Source organism: Nyctereutes procyonoides, unplaced genomic scaffold (assembly GCF_905146905.1).
Source record: "Nyctereutes procyonoides isolate TBG_1078 unplaced genomic scaffold, NYPRO_anot_genome, whole genome shotgun sequence".
Taxonomy (NCBI): domain Eukaryota; kingdom Metazoa; phylum Chordata; class Mammalia; order Carnivora; family Canidae; genus Nyctereutes; species Nyctereutes procyonoides.
This window is the reverse complement of record NW_026575047.1, coordinates 33,856,011-33,879,643: the sequence shown is the minus strand read 5'-3', so window position 1 is coordinate 33,879,643 and position 23,633 is coordinate 33,856,011. Positions and strand designations below refer to the sequence as shown.

Genomic DNA, 23,633 nt, shown 5'->3' with positions numbered 1-23,633 from the left:
ACGCCTATGAGCCACGTCCTCTCCAGGAGCTGAAGGCCACGTAGCTCCTGTGGGCAGTTCTGAACATGACCCCCAGGCCAGCTGTGGCTCTCGGCTCTGCCAGCTAGCTGCCCTGGAGCCTTGCACCATTTTTTCAGCCAGGCTATGCCTCGTTTTTCTCACCTGGGAAGTGGAGACACAGAGGTCACAACATTTATAACAGGCCCAACTCACAGTGGACACTCAGGACATGGTAGCTGTTAGCATTTTCATTACTCAGTATTGAATGTTTCCTAATTTCCATTGTGGTTTATTTATTTGTTTATTTTGCATCATTCATAAGCTTTTTCTCCTACATGCAGGTTTTTGTTTTGTTGCTGTTACCGACTTCCAGCGTAACTGGATTGTGATCGGAGGTTGGAAGTCTGTACAACAGGAGCTCGCTGGTTCTGCTGTCAAGTGATCTGTGGCTGGTTCACGGTCCGTCTTTACAAAGTTAATTCCCTGAACACTTGAAGGAACGTCTATTCTCTGAACATCAGCTGTAGGGTTTTATATTTATCCCTTTGATTGAGCTTGTTACCTGTGTCGCTGAGATTTTTCCATATACCCTGATTTTTAATCCGCTGAACCCTCAGCTACTGAGACGTGTGTTCAGAACCTGCCACCACAATCGTGGATTTGTCCTTTGCTCCTTTGTGATCCTATTGGTTTTTGCATCGTAGAATTTGAGGCTCTTCTATTTTTCGGATATGAGCCAACCATCTCCACGTATCTTGCTGGAGGACTGTTATTTTGTGTTGTCCTCCAGTGAGCTGCTCTAGCCCTCGTGATGTCTGGTGCCCTTGGACACCTCCCTCTGACGGTAGCACCGCTGCATCTTCCTGGTCACTCAGGTTCAGATTTGCAGGCTGCCAGCTGTTAATCTGCGGCCTGTTTGAGGTCTGTGCGAACAGCGAGGAGCTAGCCTCTGGGGTTGTTTTCCAAATGCAGTCTGACAATCTCAGGGCATAGATAGCATATGCACGCATGTCTCAGACACAGCGCCTGACGCACAGCCAGGCTGCAGGAAACGTTTGCAGATGTGAGTGGATCCCCATGAAGAGAACAAAAACACACACTGGCAGGTGGACGGCTTGGTCTCTGCCAGGTGGGGCAGCTCACATGACCTGCTCTAGGCTCAGACAGCCCATGCCCTGTCCCCAGGCTTCCACCTGTGCAGCTCCTTGTTGGACCTTGTGGGCTCGGACCCCACACTGCTAACCTGCCCAACTGCTGGGCTGCAAGGAGCAGGCAGGAAGGCGTGGGGGCTGCCACGGGACCTCTGTGCTAGCTCCCCGCCGCTGCCGCCCAAACCAAGGAGCGCATGTGGGTGGCTTAGGACAACAGCGCTCTATTCTCTCTAGTCTGAGAGCAGGGTGCTGGCGGGGTGCACTCTCTGGGGAAGAGCCCTCTGCAAGGGGGCCTCCAACTCTGGAGTTAGCGGCAGATCTCCTTTTCCATCCTCACTGCCTGTCTCCACCTTCATGATACCTTCTTACGAGGACACAGCTGTTGGATTTAGGACTAAGCCCAACCTTAACCCGATCAACCTGCAAGAATCCTGCTTCCAAACAAGGCTGCCTCCCCGGGGCCTGGGGGTGCATGCTTAGCTGGTCTCCTTGGGGATGCGGCTCAGGCCTCAGAGCAGGTGTTTTCAGATACAGCTGTCAGCCTGGACACCAGCCCCACAGGGACGGCCTGCATCACAGACGTCACCCCCTGGCTCCCAGGCCAGCCCTGCTGTGTTCTGCTGGCTCCCTCCCGCCAGCATCGGGGGAGCCACCATCCTCCCTCACCGTCGTCGTGGCATCCCATGCTCACGTGCCACATGCTGTTTGGCAAGAGCTGTCCACACGGGCAGCCTTTCGTCTCTCACCTCCCAACTTCTCTTCCTTCCCCACCAAGCTGCCCAGCACCTCCCAGGAGCTGGGGATTGAGCCAGGGGCAGCCTCATAGGGATCTGTGCTCAGCCCCCAGTTCTCAGCATCTGGAAGTCCCTGCCTTGGCCCGAGGCCACCCTCCCCTGGCAACCTCCATGTCCATGGGGCCCTCTAGCTCCTCTAGCAGGCCATTAGCCATCCCCATGTTTCCCCGCGTCACTCAGGTGTGTCTGGACAGAGTACCCCTTCCCTACAGCAGTATGAGGTGACTCCTTCATGCAGTGGGCACAGTGCCATGTGGTTCCCCAGGGTGCTGATGGCGCAGAGGAGGTGTGGGGCACATAATGGGCTGCAGGGAGCCAAGCTCCAGAGGCCCCTGCCAGCAGGCCTGCCCCACTGCAGCCTGTGTTCCAGGAACAGCCCGCTGGGACCCGAGGACAGGTCCAGGAGAAGACCCTGCTCAGGTGAAGAGAAGGGGGACCTGCGACCTCATGATGTGCAGGCAAACTGCAGGATGAGAGTGCACACAGCAGAGTGCTCTCAGCTGTCAGACGCTTATTGACAGCCTGCTGTAAAGCAGTAAGAGCAAGAATCAGACGCAGGTAGCTATGGTTTGTGATCACAAAGAAGAAACAAAGACATACTCAGCACTCAGTGTGCCGTCCTTCAAGGGTGGAGCACTGAGTGGAAGGGACCAGGAAGACCTGTAGGCCTGGCCTGCGTCCTCCAAGGCGGGCCAGATGCACTGCAGGGGTGCCTGCAGCAGAGGGGGAGCTCAGGGCACACAGGCCAATGACCCCAAAAGCCTCCGCAGGGAGTGGGCTGGCGTCGAGGCAAGGTCTAGAACACTTCTGCTGGGGTCACAATACCTAGAAGCCTCCCTGGAGGCAACGGAAAAGGGCACCTGGATGGGAAAGGAGGGCTCCAAGGCCCCTCCATCCTGAGGGGCAAGGACTAAGTGCCAGGGCCCAGGGTTCACAGGCTAGCTGGGCTATGTGACTCAGGTTGGGGCACAAGGGAGCCTGCTGCCCTCTTGGGACGGGGCAGGGGACCATCGTGCAAGCTGGAGATGCTCTTCTAGCTATGTGCTCCCCTGACCCCGACACAGGGTCCACTCAGAGGGGCTCCAGGAACCGGAGGGTCCCCCACGCACCACCGAGGGGACAAGCACTTTCTGGGATGAAGGGCAGTATCAGCGTGCCTGGGGCCACTCAAACCATCACCCCCACCCTCACCCCACATACACACATCTCTGCAGCATCTGCTGCCCCGTCAGCCTGGCCTCTGGAGTACCAGTGCTCTCGGCAGGCACACAGCTCCTCGTCACCTCTGTGTCTAGGCCGTGCGTGCTCACTGACAGATGCCCTCTGAGCATCTGTCTGCCTGCCGGGCTCTGGGCAGATGAGCCGACCCCAGGTCAGGGCTTGGGCCTGGCCGTCAGAGAGTGGCAATGTGAGACTATCCCCCTCCGGGCTATGAGAAGCACTCAAGTCCCCACTGCCTAACCCGCCTGCCTCTGCGGGAAGGGTCGGTCAACGCCAGCCCACTGCTCACGCCCACTCTGCAAGCTCCCTCGGAAATGTCGCGTCCGCTGGGCTCATACGCTTGGGTCTTGGCGTGGCCCTCCCTTGGGTCTTGGCGTGGGCCCTCCTCCCCACATCTGCTGACAATTCCCATCCCAAGGTGCATGGGTGCTGTGGACCCGTGTGTCCCTCCTCACCATCCCCCAGCCCCGGGGCAGCTTGCGGAGAGGCCTCAGGAGCGTCGGCTCTGGCCGTGGCTGCCCACACCTCCCCGGGGTCCGTAGTCCTTTTCTGGGTAAACAGCTTCACACTCTGATGACGAGAGCCAGGAAAGTCGCCCTTATCTCCGGAAAGGAGACGGTTTACCAGAACCAATAGTCAGACGAACTCTGCTTTGTGGCAAGAAATGGCCCTAAGAGCAGTTTGCATGTGAAGAGCAGTCAAAAAACAGCACAGATGGTGTAAAAATTCATCATTGAGTCACTACTAATCCCCTCATTTTATGGAGGAAGAAACGAGTCCAGAGAGGCAGGGTGACTTGCTCAGGGTCACACAGCAGGGCAGACCAGGGGCTTCTGGCCAGGCTGGCTTCACGCCGAATGTCTTTGCCTCCCACACCTTGGTTGGTGTCCACGGTATCGTGTTCATGGGCTGATTAATGTGACTTTCTATGATATTCTTGAAACAGGATGATTTTATTTTATTTTATTTTTTTATAAATTAATTTTTATTGGTGTTCAATTTACCAACATACAGAATAACACCCAGTGCTCATCCCGTCAAGTGTCCCCCTCCGTGCCCGTCACCCATTCACCCCCACCCCCCGCCCTCCTCCCCTTCCACCACCCCTAGTTCATTTCCCAGAGTTAGAAGTCTTTATGTTCTGTGTCCCTTTCTGATATCTCCCACACATTTCTTCTCCCTTCCCTTATATTCCCTTTCACTATTATTCATATTCCCCAAATGAATGAGAACATACACTGTTTGTCCTTCTCCGATTGACTTACTTCACTCAGCATAATACCCTCCAGTTCCATCCACGCTGAAGCAAATGGTGGGTATTTGTCGTTTCTAATGGCTGAGGAATATTCCATTGTATACATAAACCACATCTTCTTTATCCATTCATCTTTCGATGGGCACCGAGGCTCCTTCCACAGTTTGGCTATTGTGGACATGGCTGCTAGAAACATCGGGGTGCAGGTGTCCCGGCGTTTCATTGCATCTGAATCTTTGGGGTAAATCCCCAACAGTGCAATTGCTGGGTCATAGGGCAGGTCTATTTTTAACTCTTTGAGGAACCTCCACACAGTTTTCCAGAGTGGCTGCACCAGTTCACATTCCCACCAACAGTGCAAGAGGGTTACCCTTTCTCCACATCCTCTCCAACATTTGTTGTTTCCTGTCTTGTTAATTTTCCCCATTCTCACTGGTGTGAGGTGGTATCTCATTGTGGTTTTGATTTGTATTTCCCTGATGGCAAGTGATGCGGAGCATTTTCTCATGTGCATGTTGGCCATGTCCATGTCTTCCTCTGTGAGATTTCTCTTCATGTCTTTTGCCCATTTCATGATTGGATTGTTTGTTTCTTTGCTGTTGAGTTTAATAAGTTCTTTATAGATCTTGGAAACTAGCCCTTTATCTGATACGTCATTTGCAAATATCTTCTCCCATTCTGTAGGTTGTCTTTTAGTTTTGTTGACTGTATCCTTTGCTGTGCAAAAGCTTCTTATCTTGATGAAGTCCCAATAGTTCGTTTTTGCTTTTGTTTCTTTTGCTTTCGTGGATGTATCTTGCAAGAGGTTACTGTGGCCAAGTTCAAAAAGGGTGTTGCCTGTGTTCTCCTCTAGGATTTTGATGGGATCTTGTCTCACATTTAGATCTTTCATCCATTTTGAGTTTATCTTTGTGTATGGTGCAAGAGAGTGGTCTAGTTTCATTCTTCTGCATGTGGATGTCCAATTTTCCCAGCACCATTTATTGAAGAGACTGTCTTTCTTCCAGTGGATCGTCTTTCCTCCTTTATCGAATATTAGTTGACCATAAAGTTCAGGGTCCACTTCTGGGTTCTCTATTTTGTTCCATTGATCTATGTGTCTGTTTTGTGCCAGTACCACACTGTCTTGATGACCACAGCTTTGTAGTACAACCTGAAATCTGGCATTGTGATGCCCCCAGATATGGTTTTCTTTTTTAAAATTCCCCTGGCTATTCGGGGTCTTTTCTGATTCCACACAAATCTTAAAATAATTTGTTCTAACTCTCTGAAGAGAGTCCATGATATTTTGATAGGGATTGCATTAAATGTGTAAATTGCCCTGGGTAACATTGACATTTTCACAACATTAATTCTGCCAATCCATGAGCATGGAATATTTTTCCATCTCTTTGTGTCTTCCTCAATTTCTTTCAGAAGTGTTCTATAGTTTTTAGGGTATAGATCCTTTACCTCTTTGGTTAGGTTTATTCCTAGGTATCTTATGCTTTTGGGTGCAATTGTAAATGGGATTGACTCCTTAATTTCTCTTTCTTCAGTCTCATTGTTAGCATATAGAAATGCCACTGATTTCTGGGCATTGATTTTGTATCCTGCCACGCTACCAAATTGCTGTATGAGTTCTAGCAATCTTGGGGTGGAGGCTTTTGGGTTTTCTATGTAGAGTATCATGTCATCGGCGAAGAGGGAGAGTTTGACTTCTTCTTTGCCAATTTGAATGCCTTTAATGTCTTCTTGTTGTCTGATTGCTGAGGCTAGGACTTCCAATACTATGTTGAATAGCAGTGGTGAGAGTGGACATCCCTGTCTTGTTCCTGATCTTAGGAGAAAGACTCCCAGTGCTTCCCCATTGAGAATGATATTTGCTGTGGGCTTTTCGTAGATGGCTTTTAAGATGTCGAGGAAAGTTCCCTCTATCCCTACACTCTGAAGAGTTTTGATCAGGAATGGATGCTGTATTTTGTCAAATGCTTTCTCTGCATCTAATGAGAGGATCATATGGTTCTCGGTTTTTCTCTTGCTGATATGATGAATCACATTGATTGTTTTACGAGTGTTGAACCAGCCTTGTGTCCCGGGGATAAATCCTACTTGGTCATGGTGAATAATTTTCTTAATGTGTTGTTGGATCCTACTGGCTAGTATCTTGTTGAGAATTTTTGCATCCATGTTCATCAGGGATATTGGTCTGTAATTCTCCTTTTTGGTGGGGTCTTTGTCTGGTTTTGGAATTTTTTTTTATTTTTTTAATTTTTATTTATTTATTTATGATAGTCACAGAGAGAGAGAGAGAGAGAGGCAGAGACACAGGCAGAGAGAGAAGCAGGCTCCATGGGCAGAGAGAGAAGCAGGCTCCATGCACCGGGAGCCTGACGTGGGATTCAATCCCGGGTCTCCAGGATTGCGCCCCGGGCCAAAGGCAGGCGCCAAACCGCTGCGCCACCCAGGGATCCCTGGTTTTGGAATTAAGGTGATGCTGGCCTCATAGAATGAATTTGGAAGTACTCCATCTCTTTCTATCTTTCCAAACAGCTTTAGGAGAATAGGTGTGATTTCTTCTTTAAACGTTTGATAGAATTCCCCTGGGAAGCCATCTGGCCCTGGACTCTTGTGTCTTGGGAGGTTTTCGATGACTGCTTCAATTTCCTCCCTGGTTATTGGCCTGTTCAGGTTTTCTATTTCTTCCTGTTCCAGTTTTGGTAGTTTGTGGCTTTCCAGGAATGCATCCATTTCTTCTAGATTGCCTAATTTATTGGCGTAGAGCTGTTCATAATATGTTTTTAAAATCGTTTGTATTTCCTTGGTGTTGGTAGTGATCTCTCCTTTCTCATTCATGATTTTATCAATTTGAGTCTTCTCTCTCTTCTTTTTAATAAGGTTGGCTAATGGTTTATCTATCTTACTAATTCTTTCAAAGAACCAACTCCTGGTTCTATTGATCTGTTCCACAGTTCTTCTGGTCTCAATTTCGTTGAGTTCTGCTCGAATTTTTATTAACTCTCTTCTTCTGCTGGGCATCGGGTCGATTTGCTGCTTCTTCTCTAGCTCCTTTATGTGTAAGGTTAGCTTTTGTATTTGAGTTCTTTCCAGTTTTTGAATGGATGCTTGTATTGCGATGTATTTCCCCCTCAGGACTGCTTTTGCTGCATCCCAAAGATTTTGAACAGTTGTATCTTCATTCTCATTAGTTTCCATGAATCTTTTTAATTCTTCCTTAATTTCCTGGTTGACCCTTTTATCTTTTAGCAGGATGGTCCTTAACCTCCACGTGTTTGAGGTCCTTCCAAACTTCTTCTTGTGATTGAGTTCTAATTTCAAGGCGTTATGGTCTGAGAATATGCAGGGGACGATCCCAATCTTTTGGTATCGGTTCAGACCCGATTTGTGACCCAGTATGTGGTCTATTCTGGAGAAAGTTCCATGTGCACTTGAGAAGAATGTGTATTCAGTTGAGTTTGGATGTAAAGTTCTGTAGATATCTGTGAAATCTATCTGGTCCAGTGTATCATTTAAAGCTCTCATTTCTTTGGAGATGTTGTGCTTAGAAGACCTATCGAGGGTAGAAAGAGCTAGATTGAAGTCACCAAGTATAAGTGTATTATTATCTAAGTATTTCTTCACTTTGGTTAATAATTCGTTTAAGTATTTGGCAGCTCCCACATTCGGGGCATATATATTGAGGATTGTTAAGTCCTGAAACAGGATGATTTTAGAAGTGACCGTGTAAGAAGCTACTATTTCTGATTCAGAGCTTGCAGCTCTCAGTCTCAGGGTGTCTCGGGAGAGGACTCTGTGTCACACCATTGGCTTTTATGGACAGCTGGGGCCTGGGCTGCAGGGAGAAGGTGGAAACTACAGTCCAGGCTTGTCCTCCCCGCCATTGCTCCATGAAACACTTCCCCCTACACGTGAGGGAGAAGTGAACTGCAAATGGCCCACTTTTAAAATTAACACCAAGAAAAACAATCACAGTTTGGTGCTGATGATGCAGCGCAGTTCTTTACTTTCCAAAAAAGAGTAACTTCCTTGTAAGTGGACAAGTATTCCAAGGCACTAAGATCCTTCCTAAACACTGTGCTTTACAGAGATAGTGGCACTGCCCACACAACGAACCGCAGGGTTTCTCTGCGTCAGGCACTGGCTCTGGGATGGCACATCTGCAGACATGCAGGTTGACCAAGGTCCTGCATGGACTCTGGGCCTGGACACCATGCAGGCAGAATGGGCTTTCTTTTTCTTTTCTTTTGTTTTCTTTGAGTTTATTTATTCATGAGAGACACACAGAGAGAGGCAGAGACACAGGCAGAGGGAGAAGCAGGCTCCCTGCGGGGAGCCCGTTGAGGGACTGGATCCTGGGATCCTGAGATCATGACCTGAGCTGAAGGCAGGCGCTCAACTGCTGAGCCACCCAGGGGCCAGAATGGGTTTTCCTTTACATTCGAGCATCAAGTTTTCCTCCCTGAGAAGCACCAAGCATGAACTTTATGCGCCAATGTTTGCCAAAGATGTGACTATGGCTCCGAGCTCTAACCACCTCCTCTCGAGGGAGGTGTGCAGAGAATGCTTTACAGTGCCTCTGCATTGGGAAGAATCAACTACTGTCTACCACATGTAAATCACATGCCTTTTCATTTACCTTTTGGGGTGCATGTGAGAAGCAGGAGAAGGTGCTCCCATCTAAGGCCGATGTTAAGCACATACTGAAGATACGCTCCCCATCTAGGCTCACGGGAGTGTGGAAATCACCCAGCAACACCATACCCCCCGTGTGACCAACCCGCATCTGTTGGAATACCTCCAAGGACAGGTTTCTCACTACCTCATGATGATAAAGTGCTCAAAAATGGGAAAAGTCCGTCATAAGTAGGGATCAAATTTGTTTCCCATGACTTCTCCCCACCACCCCCACAGCAGGTGCATGGTCTGTGGCCACCCAGGCTACCACTGTACCACCCCCACTCCCTTATGTGCATCTGAGGCCTCTGGCTGTTCCTTGCAGCCACTTTTCAGGCAACAGCTGGCGCTCTCCAAGCCAGAGCACATGCCAACCAATGATGCTGATTCATCAGAGAAGCACCAGGATCTGGAGGACAGGGCGCAGGCAGGCCTCCCGGATAAGAGCTCAGAAACCTCCAGCCATGGAGGGCTGCCTTCCGTTTCTCCACTGTAGGATCCCACAGATGCCAGGGCCCCTTACAAACACAAAGGAGACACGTTCTGCTGTAGGTCTGTCAGAGGGCAAGGAGCGGAGGGCACTATGGGCAGAGGCTGTGGCAGGACACCCAGGTGCCAGACCTGGTGTGGTCCCTGTGTTCAGTGGTCCTTGCCTCTACTCATGGACAAGAAACCCAGGCTGGGCAGAAGGGGGCTCTCAGCCTGGGCCACTCTGACCTGTAAGTCGTCTCCACCACCACCCCTGAGACCCCAGAACAGATGCCAGAGGTCATGGGCCCCCGCAAATGACACCTCAGCCTGTAGCTCCCAGTACTGATAAAGAGGGAGCGCCTTGCTGAGAGGGGGTGCTTCTGGGGTGCAGGTCGAGCTGCAGGTACAGCTGCTGGGGCCACAGAGCTCTCCTCCACCCCGGCAGATTCAGGGGGCTGCTGGCAGAGCAGGGGGCAGGGGCAGCTGCTTGAGTGGGCCGGGTAGATGGAGCCTTGGAAGGGGGGTGTGTCCCACCCTCTCCAGGGACCTTCTCCCTGCCCACTCGGCACCCCCCTTTCCCTCTCTGGGGCCTGTGCCCAAACCTGCCCTCTCCAGGGTCCACGACTCCCCCCTACAAGCCCTCCCCCCGGCCCCCACCCACGTCACTGTCCCGGGGACAGCAGCTGAGCCCCACCCAGGGCTCCAGTCCGTGCTCCTATTGGCAGCTGCTCAGAGAGTCCTCGCACTCCCAGGCCCCGGGCGGGGCGCTGACCCGTGGGTGCCCCACATCCTTCCTCCTCCAGCACCCCGCCCTTGAGCCCTCTTCTCCAGAGAAAGGTGCTCCTCCATGCACCAGCTCGGGACACCCCTCCCCAGAACCCCATCTTGGTCTGTTCCTGAGCCCTGGACCTGGTTCCCAAGGCCAGAGGGGCCCCTACACCTGGGCTGGACCCTGAGAGGCAACTAAGCCAGGAGGGGGGTGGGGAGGGGAGGAGAAGGAGCAGCTCACCCAAAGGCAGTGCACTGCTGATGAGACTCGGAATAGGGGTCCCAAACCAGGGAAAGCCTGAAAGGCTTCTCAGAGGAGGTAGCTTTGCGCTGCTCACGATACTCCCTTGGCTTAACGCAGTCCAGTGCCTTCCTCGTGCAGTTGGAGTGACATCCAGACTTCCTGCAAGGCCTTGTGACAGAGACCCTCAACCCGGGCTTTAGAAAACAAATCAATGAACGAATCCCAGACCCTAGAGCTGTGGGCTAGAATCTATGCCTTGGTATTTTCACAGGTGCCCTAAGCAATCCCAGAACCTGCCAGCACAGACAGTCTCCCTGTGCAATCCCTGAACACCTGCCACCATTCTGGACCTGACTCAGTTTACTCCAGGCACATTGGCCTAACTTCCCGAGCACACCAATGTCACCAGTCCTCAGAGTTACCTGTCGCTGGCTCCTCTCAGCACGCAGGCCTCATCAAGTGCACCCCTCAGGGAAGCCTTCCCTCTGCCACCTGCTTCTCCAGGTCCCAGATAATTGGTGCAGCCCTTGTATTCAGTAGGCACTCCAGGAGCGCTAGGGTTGCAGCAGTGCAGGGGGAGCATAGCCTCTGCTGGGGGATGAAGACGAGTAGGTGAGCCGGTGCAAGGGACTGGGCAGCGGATAACACAGGGAAGTAGACGGTCAGTAGCCTGGCAGGAAGCTCCACGTGCGATGGACTGAAGGATGGGAGGGCCCCCAGGGGAGGAGGAGACTGTGGGCCCCGTGAAGTCACTTACCAGCTGCGTGTCCTGGGGCTGACCGGTGAACCCTGCCCATCTGTAAAGGACCCTAGTGATAACTCCTTGTCAGGGTCATGGGAGGAGTAGCCCAGTGAATGGGGGAAGGCCTTAGCTCTGCTGCTATGGGGCCTTGCTCCTTCTTTCCCTCCTCCTCCTCCTCCTTTCCTTCTCCTCCTCCTCCCCCACCCTCTCTCCCACCTTCCCTTACTCCTCTCCCCCCTCCCTCTTTTCCCCTCCTCCCCCTCCCTGTCCCCCTCCTCCTTCCCCTCCTCCTTCTTCTCATTGTTCCCAGGCTCCTTTCAGTGGGTGGATATCCCCTGCTGGTGCTGGCTCTTACCTTCTTTCCTGCCTTCCTCAGGAACACTGGCTGGGCATGCCACCAGGAGCTGGGAGGTGGTCCCCAGAGACCAGGTCTTGCTAGAGTCTCCTGTCCTCCATCAGTCACCACAGCCAGCCCTGCTCCCAGGCCTCTGCCTCCCTTACCCAGGGGAAGGAGAATCAGCAACAAGTGGGAGTCTCTACCCAGTGATCAGAAAAGGGGAAATTGACCCAATTACCCAGCTCTAGTCTGGGCCAGATCCTGGATGAACTAGAAATCTCATAGGAAGTTTGCAAAATTAGGTCATACTTTCCCAGGGTTTCCCTCCAGGGGACCCTGAGGCCCAGGGGTTTCTTCCTCTGGGAGGTGACACTTTGTGTCAGGTGGCCTGGGCTCTAGTGTCTGTTCCTCGGCACCTAACATGCTGTATGACTGGGGGTGAGTGCCTTGCCCTCCCTCACCAGTCTGTATGCCCCCCCCTTCCAGTGCTCTGTAAGGCCCCATACTCTATGAGCTCCCTGTGCACCTGTTAGTCTTCGTTGGTTCATGGATTGTGTGTGGGTGATCTGGCTGGGATCCTCTTAGCCCCTCTGCATTCGGAGGAGTCAGGTCCCAGCATGCCCCACCCCCAAGCCCTCCATGACCTCCTTCCCGTTTAGAATAAGCTCCTCACTCCTCCCCTGGCCACAAGGCCCTGCCTGATCAGGTGCCGGCTCCCCTCTCTGCCCCTAACTCTGCCCACCTTGTGCTAGGATCCACCTACATCTGCCTCAGCTTCCCCAGAGCACCAAACCTTTCCTTGCCTTGGAGACCTTGGCACTTGCCACGCTGTCTGCTTGGAGTGCTTCCCCCGGTTTGCTCCAAGACTGCCTCTTTCTTACCCCACAGGTCTCAGATCAGGTATTGTCTCCTCCAAGAAGTCCTCCCTGACCACTGTATTTATATCTCCCACCCCACCCCACCTCAAGTCTCCCTCTCATCACCTTTTTAAGTAAAATGTAATATCCACACACATGCCCACGTATCACAAGTGTACAGATGATGGATTTTCACAGACCAAGCATACCCACGTAAGCAGCACCCACATCAAGAAGCAGAGCATGACACACGGGGTGGTTGTGCCACGGGACATTGCCCATTCTGGACCCTGCATTCAGGGAACAATGTGATGGAGACGGGACCAGGAGATCTCAGGGTATAGGGGAGCACAGACAGTGCTGGGGGCAAGGTTAAGGGACAGATGGGGAGGGTCGAGCTCTAAGCTGGGCCTTCAGGACCTGCATTCACCAGGGTGGGTGGGAGTGTCTCAGAGAGGGTGGAGGGAGCCAGGGGAGGGGACATTGTGCCTCCTGCATCCAGGCCCAGGGCTAGCACTGTCACAGGATTGGTTCCTCCCACCCTATGGCCCCTGTGAGGCCCTGGGGGAATGGGGTGGGGCCCCACATACACGGGAGGAACCTGAGGTGCCTCCCGTCTGCCTGTGCTGCTCAGATGGCTCCCCAAGGACAAGCACGCAGGATCCACCCAAGAGGAGGCTGTTGTGGGTAGGAGAGGGTCTCGGGTGAGGGACAAATTAGTTTTCTTTTCTAAAAACAATCTCTTGACCATTGTTACTACAGTGAAAAAAATAGCACTTCCATGGATCATTTTTCACAAGTGATGTGGTCAGTATTTTTCCCTTTGGGATAACTCCCCACGGAGAGATTACAGGTGGTGAGTCACAAGCCGTTCTGGGTTCCTGCCTGTCGCACAGCCCCTGCCAAGCCCCCTTGCACTCCCAGAGAGCCTTGCTGAACAATCTCAGAGCCCATGTGCCCAGCGGCCCAGGGGACCTCTGGGACCTACAGAGGACAGGTCTGGCTCAGGGCCCCCTTGGAACTGCATCCTGTCCTTCCACAGAGTGTGTCTGTGTGTGTGTGTATGTGTGTGTGTGTCCGGGGAGGTCGGGACAGGGTCAGTGGCCCAGGTTCTTGTGGCACCACTTGGCCTCTTTAACCATGAACAGGTGTTACTTGGATACATCTGCAAATGAAACAGCAAAAACCAGATATTTCTGCAAATTTGACAGGTGATGAGGGCTTCATGGATGCTTGGACTGACATTCCCTTCGTGGCCGGTGAGGATGAACATCACCATGTGTGTTCTCTGAATGCCGTCCGCACTGCCAGTGAGGTGCCACGGTGGGAGGTGGGCCTGGGGCACACACAGATCACAGGGTTAACCAGAAAATTCCTGCAGAGCATCCGGCATGTCCACGGTCTCCGCCACATCCACGAGCTGCACCACATCCACAGGCCAATGTCAGCGCAGGAATGAGATGACCAGCTTGTCCCCCAAGTGGCTGTACGCAGGGTGGTGGACTGGGGACTGCAGGCCCACTCAGGGCACACAGGGGACTTGCTGTCGGCAGGCCCGGTGGCCAGGGCATGCTGACGGCCAGAGCTCCGGCGTCAGCCTGGCCTGGAGCCTCCTGGGCTCCACTGTGGTTCTAGGCAGTTCTCCATGATCTTTCCAAAAACATTTGCCCACTTTTCGTAGAAGCAACAGCCTCCCTCCCCTCTCCGCCTTGCATTCAGATTTGGGTTTATCTCCTTAATTATGTCATACCATGGTAACAGGATGGAGAGTCCAAGAACTGAACTCCAGGTCACAAACCATCTTCCTCGGAACCTCAAAGGCAGCGCTCTGCTGGCTTCCACCTCTCAGAGTGATGGCGAGGACTCCCGATTCCCGTCTCTGTGACCGTGGCCCCCGCTCTGGAAGCTCCAGGGGTGACTTACCCGAGTACCCGAGTGCCCACGGGCTGGCACACACAGATGCAGCGAGGCGGTGTGCCTGTGTGGATCCGCTTGCTCCTTCTCCATTGTGCTGGATGCCAGCAAGCTCCTCCAATCTGGAAAATTAGGTGCTTCTGTCTGAGAGACGTCCTTGTGCCGTCGGCCTGATGGTCGTCTCTCTGACCTCTCTGATCTTTCCAGATCTCCCGTTTTTTGGATGTTGGGTTTATGGAGGTTTATAATATGGAGAAGTTTTGCCTTTTATGTAGGCGCATCTATTAACTTTTTTTTTCTGTACAGATTTTGCTGTTGATTTCATCTTTAAAGTATTCATCCCAACCCCCAGATTATATAACCAGCTCCATTTGTAATGTTGGTGAAACCAATTTCACAATCAGGCTCGTGCTGTTTCCATTCAGCTTGGCTCCACCGCAGGCAGCACATGTGAGTGTTCGTCAGGTGAATAAAGGAGAGAAACGTTTTATTGATTAAAAAAAGAAGAAAAACGACCCATGTAATCTATTTTATCCAGGATTTTATTACCAGCAAAATTCTGTTTTGTTTTCTTTTTAAAGATTTTATCGTTAAGTCATCTCTACACCCAGCGTGGGGCTCGAACTCATGATCCCGAGATCAAGAGCCCCATGCTCCCCCAGCTCAGCTGGCCGGGTGCCCCAAGGTTCTGGTTTTTAAGTGTTGAAATGGTATTTTCTTTACAAAAGTTAATAAAATGCATGGGAAAAAAAGTTAAAGGATAAATGAACAGAAAGAACTACCAAGCCTTCAGGAAATGCAACAGAGAAGCATAAGGAGTTTTCAAATGATTCCCAGACACCAGGATATGGAACACCCATTGCTGAAGCGATGGCAGGCAGAGAAGGGAAGCAAGGAGGTGACAAGTGGCTGCAGACGGCAAGAGGCCGAGCAGGGTCAGGTTCCTGCCAGGTTCAGGCCGGGTGCGCAGCTCACCTGCAGAGCAGCTCAGACTCGCAGGCGACAGTCTCCTCTCGTGGTCCTTGTGGGCACCCGCCCAGGAGAGCAGGCCCAGCCCTCTGGGGGCTTCGGGGCTCGGGGTAAAGGCAAGAGCAGACGGCAGGGAGCAGGGAGAGGGCCATCACCAGGGTCCCTCTGGAGTCAGCACGGCTGTTGAAGGAAGGTATCTGCGAATCCTTCTCGAAGAGGAGATGGCCTATTTCCCACACGCATTTAGCAGCCTGACAGAAACATCTCCAGAAGGAGAGCAGCACCACCGAGGAGCCTTCGATGATGGATCGGGGAGGAAGAGGGCGCGGTGGCCAGGGACCCAGGTGCTGCCGGCAGGCCCGGCTCTGACACCTCCGCTTCAGGACCTTCAGCAGATGACGCAGGTTGTGTGCACTGCAGGTTTCCACTTGATCGATCACTGAGGATAGCGGTGACCTCTACTTCACTTGGGAACAGGATGACGTGAGATATTGCAGGTAAGATGTAGGGCCAGCACGCTGGACTCGGTGCATTCAATGTCACATGTGGCCTCTGTCTTGTTTTTAAAGATTTTATTTATTTGACAGAGAGAGAGAGAGAGAGAGAATGTGCAGGGGAGAGAGGGAGAGGCAGGGGGAGAAGCGGACTCCCCGCTGAGCAGGGAGCTGGATGGCCATGGGGCTCGATCTCAGGACTCTGGGATCATGACCTGAGCTGAAGGTTCAACCACTGAACCCACTGAGCCACCTAGGCACCCACACTTGGCCTCCCATGCTGGTGTCCCTCTGGGCCTGGGGCAGCCCGCCCTGCCAAGGCCTGGCCTAGGTGGGAAGGTGTCGGGCTTCAGAGATGCAGATAAATTGAGGACACTGGAGTCTCGGGGCTTCCAGGATGAAGGCCAATGGGGCCTGGGGTGGTGCCTCCACATTCCCTTCTGAGGCAACGGTCTTGTGCATCTCCCGGGCTGGCCCTTCAGAGGGGGCTTGTGGGGCATCCCTGCCCCCTACACTGGCATTTAAAATTAATTTTGCAACTCTTGCAACTTACTGGGGTGGAAGAGACCCACCAAAACAGTGCCTTTAATTTGGCAACAGCTGCCCATCTGTCAGTTATAGGTGCACGTGCCCTGGACAGCTAGCCTGGCGCTGGACCTGACCCCACAATGTGCTCACCCTGATGCACAGAGGATGGCCACAGTGAGACTGCTACTTAGAATGCATCAGTGGGTGAAACAAAGATTCCCTCCTCGAGCTATTCACGTTCCGATGTGTGTGCCACCTGCTAGGAAGCCATGAAAGGCTGTGACAGATCCACAAGCAGGGAGGTGGGACCATCACTATGCTACATTGTTTTATTTTTTTTATTTTTATTTTTTAAAGATTTTATTTATTCATGATAGACATAGGAGAGAGAGGCAGAGACACAGGCAGAGGGAGAAGCAGGCTCCACGCAGGGAGCCCGATGCGGGACTCAATCCCGGGACTCCAGGATCACGCCCTGGGCCAAAGTCAGGTGCCAAACCGCTGAGCCACCCAGGGATCCCATGCTACACTGTTTTAAGTGAAAAATCCAGATATAGCTAGAGTGTATGTGTGACCCTGTGTGTGAAACACAACTTCATGTATGCACACACATTCCCTGGGAGGATTTGTGAGAAACTGAGGCAGAAATGGCCCCAGGATGGAGCATGAGGGACCAGGGACCCGCTTTGGGAGAAGAGTTAGTTTTCTCTGTGGGTCAAGTTTCAATGTTTGTCCTGTGCCCGCCTGACCAAAAAACGCAAAGTACAACAAAACTCCAGAACATAAGGCCTTTTGCTTTGCCACATGCCTTCAAAGGATTTAATCCACGAGACTGGAGATTTTCAAGCTAGGCACTAGTGGCATTCAGGGCTGGATAATCCTTATTGGTGGGGGCTGGCCCCCTGTAGGAGGTTGCCCATGGCATCTCGCCCTTGGCTGTGACAACCAAAAATGTCTCCAGACACTGCCAAATTCCCCGGAGGTGACATCACCCCCGGCTGAGAACGCCCATGCTAGAAAACACATGAAACAAGGAGTGCGGATCACCGTCTCCATGAATAGGTTAAGACAGTTGAGGCTCAGAGTTTTTATTGAATTTTTAAAAATTCTGTGCCTCATTTTATCAGTTACCTACTCATTTATAACCTTAAAAATAGACAATGCTTTACTGTGTGTACTACCGTTTCAGCAACCTGTCAATACATCCAGTTTCTGGTTTACTTTTGCCATTTCTGGTAACGTTTTAGCTAAGTTAAGGCTAACTGGCGATGTTGGGCCACGTAGCACAGTGATCATTGAAAACGGAAAATAATCTCTATTAGGACTTGGGAGGGAGACTCTCTAATGGGACATTCTGAACGATTCCATTGAACATGCTGAAATATCTTCTCCCTTGCTTTGTCCAAAATGTTCTCTTTGACCCCAGGGCCTTGTTTTCCTGATTGGGTCATCCCGGTGTCCCGTCCTCTGTGTGCTGGGCAGTCCAGCCTGGTTTCAGAGGAGGTGCACAGGGAAGGCACTCCTGAGGGGGTGCACTCAGGGTAGAGGCCGGGCCCTGGGGCTGGAGTAGAGGCAGGTGGCCACTGTCGTCGGCCTGGAGGCGTGAAAACATACACTCCAGGGCTGTCTTTCAGAGAGGCCTCGGATCGGGGTTTGGCCTTGGTGGTGGCCACAGGAACAAGGGCGGCAGGTTGTGGCACTGGCCAGGGAGGGCTGGTACCCCCTTGCTGGATCCTCTGGGAGGCCCGAGGAGGGGGCAGGGTGGGCAGAGTGCCCATGAGAGCTGGTACTACCTACAGTCTGTAAGGATAGATGTTGGGGGTACCATGTCTGTGCCCATCTATCCCCTCACTGCACATGGCTGGCCCTCATCACTCTGGTTGAAGGCTTCCCCGCAAACTCCCCCCCAACCCCCTGTAGCCCTCTCAGTAGTGGCTGTCCGCCTGCCCGCTGTCTGCAGCCCCCTGCCCCAGGGCTCTTGAGAAGGGACACCATGTCCCTGTTGTTCCCTGCAGAGGCCCCTGTGAATCCCCCCCATCTGCAGGGTGAGGAGGGGACAGGCCAGGCTGTTGAGGGTGAAGTGCAGGGGTGAGGTAGGGGCATCTCTAGAATGATCAGGGCAGGTCAAGACCAGGACCGGGCTGGGTCCGGGGCTCTTGCACCACAACGGAGGATGGAAGAGGGAGAGAAGTCTAGCTAGGCCCTGGAGACGTGGGGCTGAGAGGGGGGCAGAAGGGCAGCTGGGAGCCCTAGGGCCCCCTAGTCCGTGGAGGAGTGTCATTGTGTCTTTCACAGGAGGGAGACCAGGATGCCTTTAGACCGAGGGTTGCCAACTATGGGGACTAAGGAAAGAGGGAGCTCCCAGAGCAAGGTCCTTGGGGGAAGCAGGAGGCCACGGGGCACAGGGCCCTGGTGGATGTATCTGCCTGTGATGCTGGGGGGTCCCTGCTCCGTTGTGTCCAGAGGGAGGGGAAGTTACAGGAGCTGGGTGCATGGGGTGAGATGTGTGGAGGGTGAGGAGTGGGATTGTCCTGGGCACTGGGGGCGGGTGGGAGCCAGGGGCTGAGCAGCAAAGGAAGTGGGTGAAGCCTGGAGGGGCTGGTAGGTGGGGAGAGAAGGGGTGACACGGGACAAGAGGAAGAAAACAGAATGTGATGAGGGCATGGGGAGGGCAGGAAAGATCAAGGTCTGATCTGAAGGCCGCCAGATCCTCAGGTGTCAGAGGGGGAGGTCCCAGATGACAAGCCCAGGCTGTGGTTGTGGGAGCTGCTGGCCGAGCTGGAAGGGAAGGTCCCTGGACACGAGGACGTCAGGGAGCTGAGTTGACACATGCTCCCTGCGACCCTGGAGGAGCCAGGAGTCAGCTTCCAGGAACCAGGGGAAAGTGCATGGAGATGGACAGACAGGAGGAGGCGTCGGCCTGGGGGAGGGGGGACTGGCCACCCAGGAGCCCGGAACTCCAGGAAGTCCAGGGCAGGCCAGGCTGAGCCAGAGCAGCAGCGTCCAGGGGGTGGGCTCCTGCCGGCACTGGCCGAGGGGCTGTGGCCCTGGGGACTGATGGCCGGCCTCTGTGCTGACCCACCGGCCGGGCAGGACGGAGCCTGGGCGCGAGCCCACCAGCCGGGCCTCCCGCTGACAGCATCGGAGTGGGGTCTGTGTGGGGGTCCCCGGGGAGACCTCCGTGCCCTGCTCCTGGGGGCCCGGTCGGCTCCGGGAAGGATGGTCCCGAAATGCCGGCATCTGCGGGGGGGGGGGGGGGGGCGGCTTGTGGGGGGCGGGGAGACACTTGCAGGGTCAAGGCCCAGAGGTCCGGCTCGGCTCCGCCGCCAGAGGGCGCCCGCGGCCCGGCGGGAGGTCGGGAAGGTCGGGGCCGTCGGGGGGCGCCGCGCGCGTCGGTCCCGGCGCCAGCCCCCAAGCGGTCGCCGGGGGGCGGGGCCCGGAGGGGGCGGGGCCCGGAGGGGCGGGGCCGGGGCGGGGCCGGGGCGGGGGCGGGGCGGGGCGGCCCGGGCCGGGGAGGGGCTGGCGGCCGAGCGGCCCCCTCCCTCCGTCTCTCCTCCGCTCTCCTCTCCTCTTTCTCTCTCTCTTTCTTTCTCGCCGTCGGGCCCTCGGTCCCGGGAGCCTCCTGCGCCGCCGAGGGGGCGGGCCCTGCAGCCTTTGTTGCCGCAGACCGGGTCCCGCCGCGGGAGCTGCGCGCGGGCGGGCATGTCCTGAGCCGGACGGGACCGGGACCGGGACCGGGCAGCCAGCGGACGGGACGGACCAGAGCGCGCGCGCCCGGCGCCCCCCTACCCGGCACCGCCCGCCCCGGCCATGCCCCGCCGCCCGGGCGCCCGCAGCCCCCGCAGCCCCCGCAGCCCCCGCAGCCCCGCGCCCCGGCTGCGCCCCCTGCTCCTGCTGCTCTGCGCCCTGGCGCCCGGCGACCCCGGACCCGCACCAGGTGGGTGGCCGCCCCTCCCCGCCCGGCCCGGGGGCTTGGGAGCGGGTGGGGTCGGGGCCCCCTGCCCGTGCCTGGAGGAAGCCCCTCGGCCTTCGGGCGCACGGCGCGGGGTCCCCCTGGGTCTGGTCCGCGCGCGGAGGGCTCGGTGCGGAGCCTCGTCGGCTCCTGGTCCGCAGGGCAGCCCGTGGGGGCCGAGGGTGCAGGGGGCGCGGGGACCCGGGGGGCGGGGGCGCAGGGGCGCAGGGGCCGGGGGTGCAGCGGGCGGGGGCCCGGGGGCGCGGGGACCCGACTCGCGGGCCCCCCGCACTTCCTGCCTCCCCTCCCCTCTCCTTCCCTCTCCTCCCCGCCCGGAGGGTGCCGGCGCCGGAGCTCCCCGGAGGGAGCGGAGGGGAGCTTCTCTCCCGGCCCTGGGCTCGGCTCTCCCCGCCCCGCCCGGCCGGCCTCCGACGAGCCTCTGGCCCACGTCCAGGTCCTGCTAGGCTGCGGAGCTGCAGGCGCGTCCGAGGCAGCTGGCCTGGGACTTGGGGGGCGCAGGACCTGGGGGATCCCTGGGCTGATGGGGGCCGGTCGGATGGCCGCGAGAGCCATGCGGGCGACGGGCTCCGGGAGGCTTTGTAGGGGAGGAGAGACCAGAGCCGGGAGGGACGGGGATGGATGAACCCCTCCGGGTGGGCTGGAGGGGGTGGGGGCGCCCCGTGGCAGGGCGCGGGCGCATTGGGCCTGCGTGCTGGGGGTGGGGGCCTTTGCCCCCCAGGACAGGGACTGATGGGGAAAGCCTCCCGGGGCTGGAGTGTGGGGGCATTTAAACCAGATTTTAGAGGTTTTGGGGAGCCACTGAGGGACATAGCTCGTGGAAGTGGAGTTTTCTGGAGGTTCCCTCAAGCAGCAGTGTATTCCTGTGCAGAGGGAGCAAATATTGAATGCATTCTTATTTCCCATCATCTCTACAACAGTCCTGAAAGGCAGGGAATACAAAGTTCTTTCATGATGGAGGGGACAGGCTCAGAGTGGCCTGCCCAGTCGGGTCCTTAGCTACTGGGTGAATCCTGTCTTCCCACTGCCTGGAGTGGGGGGCCCCTGAAGGCTGCCCAGGTGATGAGGATGAGGCAGCAAAGCATTTGCCCCAAGGAACTGCCCCTGAGCCTGCACTTGGCTCCAGGACCCCCCGGGCAGCTGTCAGAGGAGTGAGGGGGCCCCGGTCCCCTTCCCAGCCTTCTGCTGTAGTTACCAGGATAATGGTATGTACCTCGCAGGGTTCTTGGGAAAGATACAGGTGCTGAATGTCAGTAGCTTAGCACAGGGTAGAGTGACTGCCACTGGGAGGTCATTTTCAGTAATCTGCCACAGAGACCCAGGAAGACTAGGGAGGCCTTGGTGAGTCCTGTGGTTTGGACAACCTCCATTTGGCAGATGAGGCAGGGCAGGTACCCTCTTCCATGTAGCCTGCCCCCCTCCCACTGGAGTGTCTTCTCGACCCCCCATAGGTAGACAAGATGGGGCTACCCCATCCTGACCCCAGACTGCACAGCTGTTGTCATTTTCTCTGGAGCTGCCTTGGGAGTCCTAGACCAGGGTCTCTACCCACTGAACTACCTTCCTTGAGACCAAAAGGGCATATTTTGGGCTCCCTTTTAGGAAAGTGTATCCTGACTTTTCCTCCTGTAACACATCAAGAGACATTTTGGGGTTGATGGGACTGGGGTGGTGTACCCTCCCACCAAACACTGAATTGCACATGTGAGCCCTGTGTGCATGCTGGGCACATGAATGCTAATTCTAGGAGGATGGCATGTCTTGCACACTCATGCACTCTCACACCCCGGTTATTTTTCCTCTTTGTCATGAGCTTCGGGTCAGGTCATTTGAAGGGCTGGACTGTTACTCTGGTTTTTGATAGAGAGGTGAGGGTAAAGGCCTGATGGCATTTCTCTGGTAGAAGCTGCAAAGTGACGGTTTTGTCACCCAGGGGTGATACTGAAAGTATTTAACACCCAGCGTGGCAGGGGCTCAGTCCATTCGGAACAGAGCTCCTGACTTGGCACAACCGCTGGGCCGCCAAGCAGCACGGTCCTGCTGAACAGCGCCCGCACCATCCAGCCGCTCAGCCCTGTGGTGCCCACACACCTCTACGGCTTGCCAGCCCTGGGGCGGGGGATGAGAGTCTCAGCTACCAAGTCTCTACCAGGGGTCAGCTGTAGAGACAGGGAAAGGGTTGTTTGCTTTGTAACTCACTCAGCCCCCATCATAAAATATTTTAATGGCAAAACAATATGTTACAAAAAAGATTAGTGCAGAGCAAAACAAGAAAATAAAATTATTGCAGCGAAGTGATAACTTTCTCCAAGTCTTTAGTTTTCTTTTTTTTTTGATTAAAAAGCATCTTCTTAAGCCTTTGGGCAAAGAGATAAAACAGGCTTTTAGGAAACTGTGGAATCTACTTTAGAACCTCTCTGGGTACTTTTCTGTTGTAACTTAGCTCTCCCGTGCTGTGTGCTGTGTTCCTGTGCTCAGCACCTACGTGGGAGCTTGTTTAGCTCACACACCCGGAGGGGCAGGTGCGGTGATTCTTGCGCCTGAGTTAGAGATGGAGCACAGACTCCAAGGGATTGAGTAACCTGCCTGCGGGCTAACAGCTTCGGGCGGCAGAGATGAGACGCAAGCCAGGCGGCCTGGCTCTAGAACACACGGATCCTCGTGCCTTTTACCTGCATTTCCGTCACATTTCTAAGCTTAATAGGCAGCTTCTTTATAACTCATCCTGAACTTCGGTCTTGTGATTTGCGCAAGGTCTAGAGCAGGATTTTCAGCAAGACCCTCTATCCCCGGGGGCCGTGGATCCCTCCCCAGGGACACCTGTTTAGAGTGGGCCATTTCTCCCCAGTAGTTCTGATTCCCCCATCGCATTCGTACCCCCGACTCCCACCCTAGGTGCTAAAGACACTGCTGTTGCCACGCAGCCCCTGTTGCTCAGGACACTGGGCGCCACAGGCAGGTGGGCACCTGCATGCCCTTACCTTCAGCTGGGATGGCCCAGGCCCAGGAACTGCGGGTGGTACTTAAGACAGAGCCTTGGGATGCAGCTGCTGACTTATCCCAGGCTTTTTGTCCTATGCTCCCTCCCCCCGGGGCTTCTGTCCCCTGGCCAGGGTTCCCCCTGTGGGTGGGGACACAGAGGCTCAGCACCATCCAGCAACTGCCCCCAAACTTTTCTGTGTTCCAAGCCCACATTCCTGACAATGCCTTATTTCATCACTCCGTGGTCTTGTTTTACAAGACG

General features: G+C 54.8%; 1 protein-coding gene across 1 annotated transcript in view; it reads left to right on the top strand.

Moving 5' to 3' along the window:
- Nucleotides 1-20,277: 20,277 nt before the first annotated feature.
- ADAMTS7 (ADAM metallopeptidase with thrombospondin type 1 motif 7) overlaps nucleotides 20,278-23,633 on the top strand; it is a gene marked incomplete at its 5' end in the record, with an annotated part of 41,776 nt that continues 38,420 nt past the window's right edge. The window contains one exon of the mRNA XM_055326871.1: nucleotides 20,278-20,356. Within this exon, the coding sequence (XP_055182846.1) occupies nucleotides 20,278-20,356 (79 nt within the window). The remainder of the gene's footprint in view (nucleotides 20,357-23,633) is intronic.